Raw genomic sequence first — 15,692 nt, forward strand, 5'->3', positions numbered from 1 at the left:
TATATTCACACCAACAGTGCAAGAGGGTTCCCTTTTCTCCACACCCTCTCCAGCATTTACTGTTTGTAGATTTTTTGATGATGGCCATTCTGACTGGTGTGAGGTGATACCTCATTGTAGTTTTGACTTGCATTTCTCTAATGATTAGTGATGTTGAGCATCCTTTCATGTGTTTGTTGGCAATCTGTATATCTTCTTTGGAGAAATGGTTATTTAGGTCTCCTGCCCATTTTTGGATTGGGCTGTTTTTTTGATATTGAGCTGCATAAGCTGCTTATAAATTTTGGAGATTAGTCCTTTGTCAGTTGCTTCATTTGCAAATATTTTCTCCCATTCTGAGGGTTGACTTTTTCACTTGTTTATGGTTTCCTTTGATGTGCAAAGATTTTAAATTTCATTAGGTCCCATTTGTTTATTTCCATGTCTCTAGGAGGTGGGTCAAAAAGGATCTTGCTGTGATTTATGTCATACAGTGTTCTGCCTATGTTTTCCCCTAAGAGTTTTATAGTATCTGGCCTTACATTTAGCTCTTTAATCCATGGTGAGTTTAATTTTTGTGTATGGTGATAGGAAGTGTTCTAATTTCATTCTTTTACATGTAGCTGTCCAGTTTTCCCCAAACCACTTATTGAAGAGGCTGTCTTTTCTCCATTGTATATTCTGGCCTCCTTTATCAAAGATAAGGTGACCATATGTGCGTGGGTTTACCCCTGGGCTTTCTATCCTGTTCCATTGATCCATATGTCTGTTTTTGTGTCAGTACCATACTGTCTTGATTACTGTAGCTTTGTAGTACAGTCTGAAGTCAGAGAGCCTGATTCCTCCAGCTTCGTTTTTCTTTCTCAAGATTGTTTTGGCTATTCGGTGTCTTCTGTGTTTCCATAAAAATTGTGAAATTTTTTGTTCTAGTTCTGTGAAAAATGCCATTGGTAGTCTGAAAGGGATTGCACAAATCTGTAGATTGCTTTGGATTATATAGTCATTTTCACAATGTTGATTCTTCCAATCCAAGAACGTGGTATATCTCTCCATCTGTTTGTATCATCTTTAATTTCTTTCATCAGTGTCTTATAGTTTTCTGTCTTACAGTTTTCTGCTACAGGTCTTTTTTCTCCTTAGGCAGGTTTATTCCTAGGTGTTTTACTCTTTTGGTTGCAATGGTAAATGGGAATGTTTCCTTAATTTCGCTTTCAGATATTTCATCATTAATGTATAGGAATGCCAGAGATTTCTGTGCATTAATTTTGTATCCTGCTACTTTACCAAATTCGTTGATTAGCTCTAGTAGATTTCTGGTAGCATATTTCGGATTCTCTATGTATAGTATCATGTCATCCGCAAACACTGAACAGTTTTACTTCTTCTTTTCCGATTTGGATTCCTTTTATTTTTATTCTTCTCTGAACGCTGTGCCTAAAGCTTCCAAAACTACGTTAAATAAAAGTGGTGAGAATGGGCAACCTTGTCTTGTTCCTGATCTTAGTGGAAATGGTTTCAGTTTTTCACCATTGAGAACGATGTTGGCCCTGGGTCTGTCATACATGGCCTTTACTATGTTGAGGTAGGATCCCTCTATGCCTACTTTCTGGAGAGTTTTTATGATAAATAGGTGTTGAATTTTGCAGAAAGCTTTTTCTGCATCTATTGAGATGATCATATGGTTTTTATCCTTCAATTTGTTAATATGGTGTATCACAATGATTGAGTTCCATATATTGAAGAATTTTTGCATTCCTGGGATAAACCCCACTTGATCATGGTGTATGATCCTTTTAATGTGCTGCTGGAATCTGTTTGCTAGTATTTTGTTGAGAATTTTTGCATCTATGTTCATTAGTGATACTGGCCTGTAGTTTTCTTTTTTTGTGACATCTTTGTCTGGTATTGGTATCAGGGTGATGGTGGCCTCCTCAAATGCATTTGGGACTGTTCCTCTCTCTGCTATATTTTGGAAGAGTTTGAAAAGGATAGGTGTTATCTCTTCTCTAAATGTTTGAGAGAATTCGCCTGTGAAGCCATCTGGTCCTGGGCTTTTGTTTGTTGCAAGATTTTTAATCGCAGTCTCAATTTCACTGCTTGTGATTGGTCTGTTTATACTTCCTATTTCTTCCTGGGTCAGTCTTGGAAGGTTGTGCTTTCCTTAGAATTTGTCTGTTTCTTCCAGGTTGTCCATTTTATTGGCGTATAGTTGCTTGCAGTAATCTCTCATGATCCTTCGTATTTCTGCAGTGTCATTGTGACTTCTCCTTTTCACTTCTAATCCTGTTGATTTGAGTCTTCTCCCTTTTTTTCTTGATGAGTCTGGCTAATGGTTTGTCAATTTGTTTACCTTCTCAAACAACTACCTTTTAGTTTTATTTATCTTTGCTGCTGTTTCCTTCATTTCTTTTTCATTTATTTCTGATCTGATTTTTATGATTTCTTTCCTTCTAATAACTTTGGGTTTTTCTTGTTCTTCTTTCTCTAATTGCTTTAGGTGTACGGTTAGGTTATTTATTTGAGATGTTTCTTGTTTCTTGAGGTAGGATTGTATTGCTATAAACTTCACTCTTAGAACTGCTTTTGCTGCATCCCATAGGTGTTGGGTCAACGTGTTTTCATTGCCATTTGTTTCTAGGTACTTTCTGATTTCCTCTTTGATTTCTTCAGTGATCTCTTGGTTATTTAGTAGTGTACTGTTTAGCCTCCAGGCGTTTGTATTTTTTCCAGTTTTTTCCCTATAATTGATACCTAGTCTCATAGTGTGGTGGTTGGAAAAGATACTTTATATGATTTCAATTTTCTTAAATTTACCAAGGCTAGATTTGTGCCCCAAGATATGATCTATACTGGAGAATGTTCCATGCGCACTTGAGAAGAAAATGTATTCTGTTCTTTTGGGGTGGAATGTCCTATAAATATCAATTAAGTCCATCTTGTTTAATGTATCATTTAAAGCTTGTGTTTTGTTATTGATTTTCATTTTTGGATGACCTATCCATTGGTGAAAGTGGGGTGTTAAAGTCCCCTACTATGATTGTGTTACTGTCGATTTCCCCTTTTATGTCCGTTAGCATTTGCCTTATGTATTGAGATGCTCCTATGCTGGGTGCATAAATATTTACAATTGTTATATCTTCTTCTTGGATTGATCCCTTGATCATTATGTAGTGTCCTTCTTTGTCTCTTGTAGTAGTCTTTATTTTAAAGTCTATTTTGTCTCATATGAGAATTGCTACTCCAGCTTTCTTGTGATTTCCATTTGCATGGAATATCTTTTTCCATACCCTCATTTTCAGTCTGTATGTGTCCCTAGGTCTGAAGTGGGTCTCTTGTAGATAGCATATATATGGGTCTTGTTTTTTAATCCATTCAGCCAGTCTATGTCCTTTGGTGGGAGCATTTAATCCATTTACATTTAAGATAATTATCAATATGTACGTTCCTATTACCATTTTCTTAATTGTTTTCAGTTTGTTATTGTAGGTCTTTTCCTTCTCTTATGTTTCCTGCCTAGGGAAGTTCCTTTAGCATTTGTTGTAAAGCTGGTTTGGTGGTGCTGAACTCTCTCAGCTTTTGCTTGTCTGTAACGGTTTTAATTTCTCTGTCAAATCTGAATGAGATCCTTGCTGGGTAGAGTAATCCTGGTTGTAGGTTTTTCCCTCTCATCACTTTAAATATGTCCTGCCAGTCCCTTCTGGCCTGCAGAGTTTCTGCTGAAAGATCAGGTGTTAACCTTACAGGCATTCCCATTTATGTTATTTGTTGCTTTTCCCTTGCTGCTTTTAAGATTTTTTCTTTGTATTTAATTTTTGATAGTTTGATTAATATGTGTCTTGGCGTATTTCTCCTTGGATTTATCCTGTATTGGACTCCCTGCACTTCCTCAACTCGATTGACAATTTCCTTTCCCATATTAGGGAAGTTTTCAACTATAATCTCGCCAAATATTTTCTCAGTCCCTTTCTTTTTCTCTTCTTCTTCTGGGACCCCTATAATTTGAATGTTGGTATATTTAATGTTGTCCCAGAGGTCTCTGAGACTGTTCTCAATTCTTTCCATTCCTTTTTTCTTTTTCAATTTATTTATTTTTGGCTGCATCGGGTCTTCATTGCAGTGTGTGAACTTCTCATTGAGGTGGCTTCTCTTGTTGTGGAACACAGGCTCTAGGCACACAGGCTTCAGTAGTTGTGCCTTGCGGGCTCTAGAGCGCAGGCTCAGTAGTTGTGGCACACGGGCTTAGTTGCTCCGTGGCCTGTGGGATCGTCCCAGACCAGGGCTCAACCCATGTCCCCTGCATTGGCAGGTGGATTCTTAACCGCTGCGCCAAAAGCAAAGCCCCATTCTTTTTTTCTTTATTCTGATCTGCAGTAGTTATTACCACTATTTTATCTTCCAGGTCACTTATCTGCTCTTCTGCCTCAGTTATTCTGCTATTGATTCCTTCTAGAGAATTTTTAATTTCATTTATTGTGTTGTTCATCATTGTTTGTTTGCTCTTTAGTTCTTCTACGTCCTTGTTAAACGTTTCTTGTATTTTCTCCATTCTGTTTCCCAGATTTTGGATCATCCTTCCTATCGTTACTCTGAATTCTTTTTCAGGTAGACTGCCTATTTCCTCTTCATTTGTTTGGTCTGGTGGGTTTTTACCTTGCTCCTTCACCTGCTGCATATTTCTCTGTCATCTCTAACTAACTGTGTTTGGGGTCTCCTTTTTGAAGGCTGCTGGTGCATAGTTCCTGTTGTTTTTGGTGTCTGCCCCCAGTGGCTACGGTTGGTTCAGTGGCTTGTGTAGGCTGCTTGGTGGAGGGGACTGGTGCCTGTGTTCCGGTGGATGAGGCTGGATCTTGTCTTTCTGGGGGGCAGGACTGTGTCTGGTGGTGTGTTTTGGGGTGTCTGTGACCTTATTATGATTTTAGGCAGCCTCTCTGCTAATGGGTGGGGCTGTGTTCCTGTCTTTCTAGTTATTTGGAATGCGGTGTCCAGCACTGGAGCTTGCTAGTTGCTGAGTGGAGCTGGGTCTTAGCGTTGAGATGGAGATCTCTGGGAGAGCTCTCACCAATTCATATTATGTGGGGCTGGGAGGTCTCTTGTGGTCCAATGTCCTGAACTTGGCTCTCCCACCTCAGAGGCACAGGCCTGACACCCAGCCGGGGCACGAAGACCCTGTCAGCCACACAGCTTTTTTCTCTTTTCCTTTGTGCTTCGTCTAGTTTCACTTGCTCGTAGACTGTGGCGTGCAGAAGCCTTGCCCTGGGTGCTGCAGACCAGAGTTCCTAGTGCGAAAATCTGAACAGAAGTTCTTAATTTTAATGAAGCTCACCTTATCAATCTTTCCTTTTATTGTTAGTAGTTTGTGTGCCCTGTTTATGAAAAATTTCCCACTACAAATCAGGAGAATACTCCATGCTGTTTGCCTTCTAAAACCTTTATGTTTTAGCTTCAACACTGACATCTATGAACTACTGTGAATTAGTTATCAGGAAAATACAGATTAAGACTATGAAGCCTTATTGCTACATATCTATGACAATGGCTTAAAGAAACAGACATCAGGGGTTTCCCTGGTGGCGCAGTGGTTGGGAGTCCACCTGCCGATGCGGGAGACACAGGTTCGTTCCCCGGTCAGGGAGGATCCCACATGCCACGGAGTGGCTGGGCCCGTGAGCCGTGGCCACTGAGCCTGCACGTCCAGAGCCTGTGCTCCGCAATGGGAGAGGCCACAACAGTGAGAGGCCCACGTACCGCAAAAAAAAAAGAAAAACAGACATCATCAATTGATAGTGAGGACAGATAACAAATGAAACAGGTACTCTACTAGCTGGAGTGTAAATTGGTACTACCATTTTGGAAAAATGTTTTGGCAGTATAAGCTAAAGCTGAATATGCACATACCTATTACGTAGCAATCCCACTTCTAGACATACATACACAACACAAGCACATGCATATGTTTACTCTAAGACAGATATAATTCTTTAAAGGTGTAATGTTGGGACTTCCAATTCTGGAAAGATGGAACAGACATGCTGTTCCCTATTCCTTGCCATAAGTACAGCTAAAATGCCTGGATATTATATATAAAGTGAACATAAGATTTTTCTGAAAAGTGAGGAGAAGGAAGCATACTGGCTTGGGACCTAAGACAGAACATGGCAGTGAGTTCCACAGGCTTTCTTTTTGCCTCATATATTCCAGACTGAGTGTTGAAGAGCCCAGCAATCTGGAAATATCAGTGGGTGCTGTCAAAATAAATCTCCAAGAAAAGTCTTCTCTCTCTAGCAAAAGGACCAAATGAAAGGCAGACTAGTAAGACAGAGAGCTTTAAAACAACAACCGTTTGACTCCAGTCAAATGGTACAGAAAAAATGCAGTGTACCTCCACCCCTGTCACTAAAGGCTGAGTGGGAAGCCCAAACTTCTACCCTCATGTAGTTGTAACAAGGCATACTGCCAGACAGTGCTGTCAGATAAGTTTGAGTTAACCAAGTCCTCCCACCAGCCCAGCAGTGTCAGATAAGACCACACAGGGATCCAGGATATCCACCCCCACCCAGTGGTTATAAGAAAAACCCTCTCCCCCACTACTGGGTTGGTATCAAAGGAGGTCTACTGGAGAATCAGGAGTTATAACACAACCCATACAGAAGAACAAAATGGAAATTTTAGAACTGAAAAGTACAGTAACAAAAAACTCAATAGATAGGCTCAACAGTAGAATGTAGAGAAGATTCAATGAACTTTGAAAACAGAAGAACAGAAATGACCCAATCTGAATAACGAAAATCAAAAAAAAAAAAAAAAAAAAAGAAAAGAAAGAAATAACAGAGACTCTGGGACCTATAGGACTATAATAAAGATCTAACAGTCTTGTCATCAGAGTCCTAAAAGGAGAAGAGAAAAAAAGAACAGGCTATAAAGGTATTCAAAGAAATAACAGCTGAAAATTACCAAAATTTAGCAAGAAACACAAACGTAGAAATTTAAGAAGCTGAATGAAACACAACATAAAACCAAAGAAATCCATGCCAGGACACACCACAGTCAAACTTCTAAAATCTAAGATAAAGAAAAACTCTTGAAAGAAGTGAGAGAGAAACAAGACCTTAATGACAGGAGAAAAAGCCAATTTGAAAAACAGCAGGTTTTTTAAAAATTAAAATATATCTGACATAATAACTTTGTATAAAATTAAGGTATACAACATGTTAATTTCATACATTTATATATTGTAATATGATTGCCATTGTAGTGACAACTAGATTCCGAGGTTACATAATTATTTCTTTTTAGTGGTTGGAATAATTAAGTTCTAGCCTCTTAGCAAGTTTGATGATTATAATAAAATATTCTCTGTATCACTAATTGGTTCAGCCACTATGGAAAACAACATGGAGGTTCCTCAAAAAATTAAAAATAGAACTACCACATTATCCAGCAATTCCACTTCTGGGTATATATGCAAAAGAAATTAATACAGGATGTCAAAGAAATATCTGCACAGTCGTGTTTACTGCAGCATTATTCACAACAGCCAAGATACCAAAACAACCTAAGTGCCCATCAGTGGATGAATGAATGAAAAAGATGTGGGATATATATACAATGGAATATTATTCAGCCAAGAAGGATATCTTGCCATATGTGACAACAGATAAACCATGAGTACATTATGCTAAGTGAGATAAGTGAGACAAAGACAAGGATTTTATGGTATCACTTACATGTAGAATCTAAAAAAGCCAAACTTGTAAAAATAGCCAGTTTTAAGAAATCATGGAGGCTAGGAAGAAGTGGCACATTTTTCAAGTGCTAAAAGAAGAGAACTGCCAACTCAGAATTCTATACCCAGTTAAGATATTCTTCAAAAATGATGGGAAAATTAACAAACTGTCAAATGAGGGTAATCAGAAAATTTGTTGCCAGTAGATCTGCCCTAAAAGAATGGCTAAAGGAAGTTCTCTTCTTTTTTTTTTTAAAAAGGAAATTATAAAAGAAATATGAAACATTAGGAAGGAGGAAACAAAAATGAAAAGAACAAAAATTATGAGTGAATAAAATAGATTTTCCTTCTCTTAAGTTTTCTAAATTATATTTGATGGTTGAAGAAAAAATCATTATGGTTCCTAATCTATTTATGTAATGAAAATATTTAAGATAATTATAAAGGGAAAAAAAGGAGCAAAGGTTTCTACACTTCAATCAAAATGGTAAAATGATGACACCAGTAGACTATGATCAGTTATGTACGTATAATACTTAGAACAACCACTATAAAAGTTATACAAAGATACACTAAAAAACATTATAGAGGAATCAAAATGGAATTCCAGAAATTGTAAAAGTAACCCACAGGAAGGGTAGGAAAAGAAATCAGAAGCAAAAGAAAACAGAATGAAATAGAACAAACTGAACAAAAACTAAAATGGCAGCCTCAGGCTCTGTATTAAATGTACATGGTTGTACACCTGAAACTAATATAATGTTATATGCCAATTATACCTGAGTAAAAAAAATTGTAAATGGTCTATATGCACCATTTAAAAGAAAGAAATTAACAGAATGGGTAAAAAAAAAAAAATAACGCAACCATACGCTGTCTACAAGAAACTCACTTCAAATATAACAAAATAGGTAGGTTGAAAGTAAAAGGATGAAAAAAGATATAACAAGTAAACATCAATCAAAATAAAGGAGTGGATATATTAGCATGAAATAAAGTATGTTTCAGATCAAAGAAAATTATAAGTAATAGTGAGGGACATAAATGTGTATACAGTAAACAAGAGCTGAAAATATGAGAAGTAAAAACCTTGAGAAACAGACAAATCCACAATTATAGTTGGAGGTTTCAAACCTACTCTCTCAAAAATCAATAACCAACTGGACATAAAGAAGAATACAACAACCCCATTAAATAACAGGATCTGATCAACATTTATAGGAAACTCTGGTCAACAACTGCAAAAAATACATTGTTTTCAAGGGCCAATGTATGATATACCAAGATGTTCTATATCTTGATCCATTAAACAAAAAATAACAAAGTTAAAAACTGAAATCATAGAGTATATTCTCTGAACAGAACTGAATCAAACTAGAAATCAATAACAGAAAAATAACAGAAATCTCCAAATGCTTGGAAATTAAACAGTATACTTCTAGCTATGACTCAAAATAGAAGTCTCAAAAGAAAAAATACACTGAACTGAATGGAAATGAAAATAAAACACATCAAAATTTGTATGCCAGCTAAAGCAGTGCTGAAAGGGAAATTTACAGCACTAAATGCTTATATTAGAAAAGAGGAAAAGTCTTAAATGAGTAATTTGAGGTTCCACCTCAAGGAAGTAGAAAACGAGCAAACTAAGTCAAAACAAGATGAAACTGAAAACAGAAAGAAAAAATAGAGAAAATCAATTAAATAAAAAGCTGGTTCTTTGAAAAGATCAATAAAATTGACAAACCTCTAGCAAGACTGACAAAAACAAGAGAATACACAATTACCAATACCATGAATGAAACAGAAGCTATCACTATAGATCCTAAAGCCATCAAAAGGATAATAAGGGAATGCTATGAGCAGTTCTATACATAAATTTGAAATGAACCAATTCCTCAAAAAGCACAAACTATCACAACTCATTCAATATGAAATAGATAATTTGAATAGTCCTATAACAATTAAGGAAATTGAATTAATGATTTAAAAACTCACAAAAAAAGAAATTTCCAAGGCCTGAAAGTTTCACTGGCAAATTCTACCAAAAATTTAAGATTAATTAACACAAATTCTACACATCTCTTTCAGAAAACAGAAGGGGGAACACTTCTCAACACATTTTATGAGGCCAATACCATCCTGATACCAAAATTAGACAAAGACAGTATAAAAACAACTGGATACAGACCAATATCTCACAAATATTCCCCAACAAAATATCAGCAAATAGAAGCCAGCACTATGTAAAAAGAATTATACATCATGACCAAATGGGTTTTATTCCAGGGATGCAAGGCTGTTCAGCTTGAAAATCAAGCTATGTAATATACCATGTTAACAGGCTAAAGGAAAAAAAATATTTATCAAATTAAATGAGAAAGAAAAAGCATGTGACAAAATTATACATCCATTCATAGTAAACACTCTTAGCAAACTAGGAATAGAGATGAATAGCAGGGAACTTCAACTTAATAAAGAGTATCTACAAAAAACCTACAGCTATATCACAGTTATCAACACTGAATGCTCTTCTCTTAAGATCAAGAAGGCAAGGATGTCCACTCTCATCACTGCTATTCAACATGTTACTGAAGTTCTAGCCAGTGCAACAAGGCAAGAAAAGGAAACAAACTACATTCAGATCGGAAAGGAAGAAATAAAACTATCCTTACTTGCAGATGACATAATGGTCTAGGAGAAAATCTCAAGGAATCTATAAAACAAACTCCTAGAACAAATAAATGAGTTCAGCAAGATCACAGGTAAAACATCAACACAAAAATCAACTGCATTTCTACATACTACCAACGAACATGTGAAAAGTAAAATTAAAAATACAATATCACTTACAATTCCCAAAAAATGAAATATTTAAGTGTAAATCTAACAAAACATATACAGGACTTACATGCTGAAAATTACAAAACAGTGATTAAAAACATCAAAGATCTACATAAATAGAGATACTATGTTCATGGGAGACTCAATATAGTAAAGATATCAATTCTCCCCTAACTGATGACAGGTGTAATGTAATTTCTAATAATTCTTGCAAGATTTTTATAGATTAGACAAGAGGATTCTAAAGTTTATATATAAAGGCAAAGATATTAGACTAGCTAAAACAACTTGGAAAAAGTAGAATAAAGTGGGAGATATTGACTTGATACTAAGGCCTATTACATAGCTACAATAATCAAGACTATGTGGTAATGGCAGAAGGACAGATATATGGACCAATGGACTAGAACCAAAAAATAGTCCCACAGAAGTATAGCCAAATGATTTTTCACAAAAATGCAAAAGCAATTTGGTAGAGAAAGGATGGCTTTTTCAACAAATGGTGCTGGAGCAATTGGACATCCACAGGAAAAAAAAAGAAAGATAAAGTAAAGTGAACTCAACCGAAATCTCACATCTTATACAAAAATTAATTTAAAATGCACCTTATACTTAAATATAAAAGGTAAAGCCATAAACCTTTTAGAAAATAACATAGGAGAAAATTTTCAGGACCTAGGGCTTAGGGAACAATTCTTAGACTTGACAACAAAAGCATGACTAAAACAAAAACTGACAAACTAGATTTCACCAAAATTAAAAAGTTTTGCTCTGTGAAAGACCTTGTGAAGGAAATGAAAAGACAACCCATAGACTGGGAGAAAATATTTGCAAACCACATATGAAAAATTACTCATACCTAAATTATATAAAGGATTTTCAACATTCAACAATAAAAAAGCAAACAATCCAGTTAGAAAATGGGCAAAAGATGTGAAGAAACATTTCACCAAAGAGCATATACAGATGATAAATAAACACATGAAAAAAATGTTCAAAATAACCAGCCACCAGGGAAATGCAAATTAAGACCACGAGATACCACTACACACCTATGAAAACAGCCAAGATAAAAAACAGTGATAAAATCAAACGTTGGTGAGGATGCAGAGAAACTTGATCTCTCACACTTTACTGAAGGGAAGGTAAAACGGTGCAGCCACTCTGTAAAACAGTTTGGTAGTTTCTTAAAAAATGAAATAATCACTTACCATGTAAACTAGAAATCGCACTCCTGGGCATTTATCCTAGAGAAATGAAAACTTAGGTCCACACAAAACCTGTACACAATGTTCATAGCAGCTTTATTTGTAATAGCCAAACCTGGAAATGAACAAAATGCCCTGCAGTAGACATTCAGTTTGTATTATACAAGCTGGTACATCCAATCCATTGAATACGACTATGTAGTAAAAAGGAATGAACTATTGATATACACAACAACTTGAACGAAACTAAAGGGCATTATGCTGAGTGAAAAAGGCCAATCTCAAATGGTCACATATACTATGATATAATTTATATAACAGTCTTGATATGACAATTATAAAGATGGAGAACAAATGAGTTATTGCCAGGAGTTAGGGACTGTGGCAACGTTGGTGGTCAGGATGGGTATGACTATAAAAGGTCAGAAAGAGAGGAATCTCTGTGGTGATAGAATATTTCTGTACCTTGACTGCAGTCATGCTTACAGGAATCTCTACATATGTGATTAAAAAAAAACATAGATATACACACACATTGAAACAGTGCCAATTTCTTGGTTTTGATATCATAGGTAAGATGTAACCATTAGGAGAAATTAGGTGAAAGGGTCACAGTACCTCTCTATACTGTCTTTGTAAGTTCCTTTGACTCTAAATAAAATAAACATATAAATAAATATAAATAAAATAAAGTAAAAAAAAAAGGGCCCTGAGACTGTTAAAACTGCTTCCTCGCCACATAAGACAACATTAAGTCACTATCTTAAAACTTATTTTAATGTGTCTTTCTAACTGGTTAACAATAAACAGAATTATTTATATTCTATTTCTGAACATTACTGAGTCATGAGAAAACAGAAGATAGGTAGAAAAACAGACATAATCTCTCACATTTGTGAATTTAATCCAGACAAGTTTACAGATTTAGCTATTCAAGAGTAACCCCTCAAATCCATGGTGTGTGTGTGTGTGTGTGTGTGTGTGTGTGTGTGTGAGTGATATGTGTATGTGTGTGTATATATATATATACATGATGAATCTGAATCAGAGACACTTTCTGGCATATGTTTAGGAGGCTTAATTTGTTAGTGAAAAAGCCAAGCTGACAGCTCAACATCCACATTTCAATGTTGTTCCCTACTAGTTATCAAATATGACTATTATGGGACAAATCATACGCTATTACGATATTTACAAATTTGGGAAACTGAGCAAGCCAAACGTTTAGATTAAATTTGACAAATTAGACTAGGATAACTCAATAAAATTACTTCTTCACACTCATGCACAAATAATAATTGTTTAAAACATGGCAAACAAAATATAAAAATGTACTTATTCTTTAAAAAGTTATGTAATCATTTTTAAAGTAACTTTACTGTACTCGAACAATCCCTTTGTAAGCTCTCTCAGACTCTACAGATTTTAAATACCTAATAAGAATATACTCCTCCTATGGTCTAACTGGAATTTCCCTAGTTTTAACCCTAGGTGTAGTTCAGGACTCTGTTAGAATTAAAACACGTTTTACACACAAAATATAATACCTTTCATACTTTAGAACATTTAGTAAGTCATATCTTAGCCATCTTTGCATTAAACTCACCCCATCTCTTCATCACTTTCTTAAAGGCAATGCTTTCAACGTGTATGTGTGTGTGCAAATGTTTGTATGTATGTATACACATAAATTTTTCTCTTCCAAATGCAGTTCAAGTATGTAATTGCTGATAGTTAAAAGCAACATCAACATCACCTATAGAACACAACCTCTACCTGCAGTTGTTTAAAGTATATTATTCAAATTATTACAATAAGTAAAGAGATCAAGAATACCTCGTTAACCTTAAGACACTCTAACAGATGTATCACCAAAGATGATATAAAAATGGCCAATAAGCACATAAAATGATGCTTGACATCAACTAACATTAGGGAAATGCAAATTAAAATCACATGAGATTCCATTACATACCTATTAGAATGGGTAAATTTTTTTATTTTTAAATATGATAATACCAAGGACGCAGAACAACTGAAACCCTCATAACATTGCTGGTGGGAATGCAAAATTGTACAACCACTTTGGAAAACAGTTTGGCAATTTCCTACAAAGCTAAACATAAATTTACCATATAACCCGGCAATTGCACTCCTGGATTTTCATTTCACTTGGATAAATATCTATGGTCACACAAAACTTATACATGAATGTTTAAAGCACCTTCAATTTTAATTTCAAAACCTGGAAACAATTCCAATGTCTCTCAAATGGAAATGGTTAAACAAACTACTCATTCACACAACGAATATGTCCATATAATGAAAACAAACCATACATCCATACAATGGACACATCCATACAATGGAATACTACTCAACAATAAAAAGGAGCAAGCTATTGACATATGCAACAATGTGGATGAATCTCAAATGCATTTTGCCATGTGAAAAAAGTGAGACTGAAAAGGCTACAAATTGTATGATTCCATAAGTGAATTTCCTAAGGGGTGATGAAACCATTTTATATCTTGACTACATCTTGCATTTGTCAAAAATTATAGTAGTAGACACTAAAAAGAGTAAATTTTACTGTATGTAGATTTAAAATGATTTTTAAAAAACTATCTATACATTCAGAAATGCTTCCTACCTCACATTAGTTTCATCATTAAATTCTTCAGCCCATTTTTTCCTTGATTGAGCAGTTGTAGAACCATCTAAACGGTAATAGTCTATGTTTCGGAGCCACTTCCCTTCACCTGAAAATTCAACAAGAAAAGAAAAAAGAGACATATATTGTTATCCTAGTACTAAAAGATTTTCTTCCTTGCTTGCCATTTAAAAGCTGGTCATAGGCCTTCCCTGGTGGCACAGTGGTTAAGAATCCACCTGCCAATGCAGGGGACACGGGTTTGAGCCCTGGTCCAGGAAGATCCCACATGTCGCAGAGAAACTAAGCCTGTGCACCACAACTACTGAGCCTGCGCTCCAGAGCCCATGAGCCACAACTCCTGAAGCCCGGGTGCCTAGAGCCCATGCTCTGCAACAAGAGAAGCCACCACAATGAGAAGCCCGTGCACTGCAATAAAGAGTAGCCCCCACTCACTGCAACTAGAGAAAGCCTGCACACAGCAACAAAGACCCAACACAGCCAAAAAATTTTTAAAAATTTTTAAAAAAAGCTGGTCATATATAGTCAATTTGCATAGCAAGACAAATTTTTTAAATCAAGGGATAATTCATTGTATTACAAATAAATTCACTACAGATTTCCTTCCAACAGATATTGAATAGCAAAGGTACTTTTCAAAAGTATTTCATCTACATGTAAATGTCTGAAAATATTTCCTTGATTAGAATCCTATAAAACTTTCAAAAGTATGATTAAGCTGTATTATGCTCATGAAGCTTCTTTTTAATTAAATCTATAAATGACCAGGTTTTCCACCTTGTTATCAACAAGTTGATACTAAACAGATAAAAACCAGAGACATAGAACACGTTTATTCATTCACTGAACAAATATTTACAGAATGCCTATTTATGTGCCAAAAAATATTCTATGATTTAGCCACAAATATCAGCATATGTTCCTATTTCATGACAATTACATATTTGTGAGCATGTATGTACAAGTAAAGAACTGTGATTTTATAAGTTAAACACTGATCAGACATGTCAACATTTGCACAGTGCGGTAAAATTTTACCCAAGCCTGACATTCATACTAAAACACCAATGGATAAAGTACTTATGACACTTTTATATTTTATCATACATAATTTCCATTCTAATTTTTTTTCTTTCTAATTCTTTAACTGCAAACATAATACTACTACTTCCACTCCAAACAAAATTCATATCATCACACCCTAGAGTCTTAATATAAAACAAGTTGACAACACTGAGATTTATGTCTTTCAGCAAACTTTTTAGTT

The 15,692-nt window shown here is 35.3% G+C and overlaps 1 protein-coding gene across 11 annotated transcripts in view; it reads right to left on the reverse strand.

Annotated features, from left to right (window-relative positions):
• ATRX (ATRX chromatin remodeler) overlaps positions 1–15,692 on the reverse strand; it is a 245,850-nt gene that overhangs the window by 40,237 nt on the left and 189,921 nt on the right. For 10 of the 11 annotated variants that reach the window (XM_029241150.1, XM_029241145.1, XM_029241143.1 and 7 more), the window contains one exon: positions 14,405–14,513. In XM_029241150.1, the coding sequence (XP_029096983.1) occupies positions 14,405–14,513 (109 nt within the window). Of the gene's footprint in view, positions 1–11,754; positions 11,791–14,404; positions 14,514–15,692 lie in introns of those variants that run through there. The other variant, XM_029241154.1, reaches the window with a different exon arrangement.

This window comes from Monodon monoceros, unplaced genomic scaffold (genome assembly GCF_005190385.1).
Source record: "Monodon monoceros isolate NGI ecotype Baffin Bay Population unplaced genomic scaffold, NGI_Narwhal_1 Super_Scaffold_22, whole genome shotgun sequence".
Taxonomy (NCBI): Eukaryota; Metazoa; Chordata; class Mammalia; order Artiodactyla; family Monodontidae; genus Monodon; species Monodon monoceros.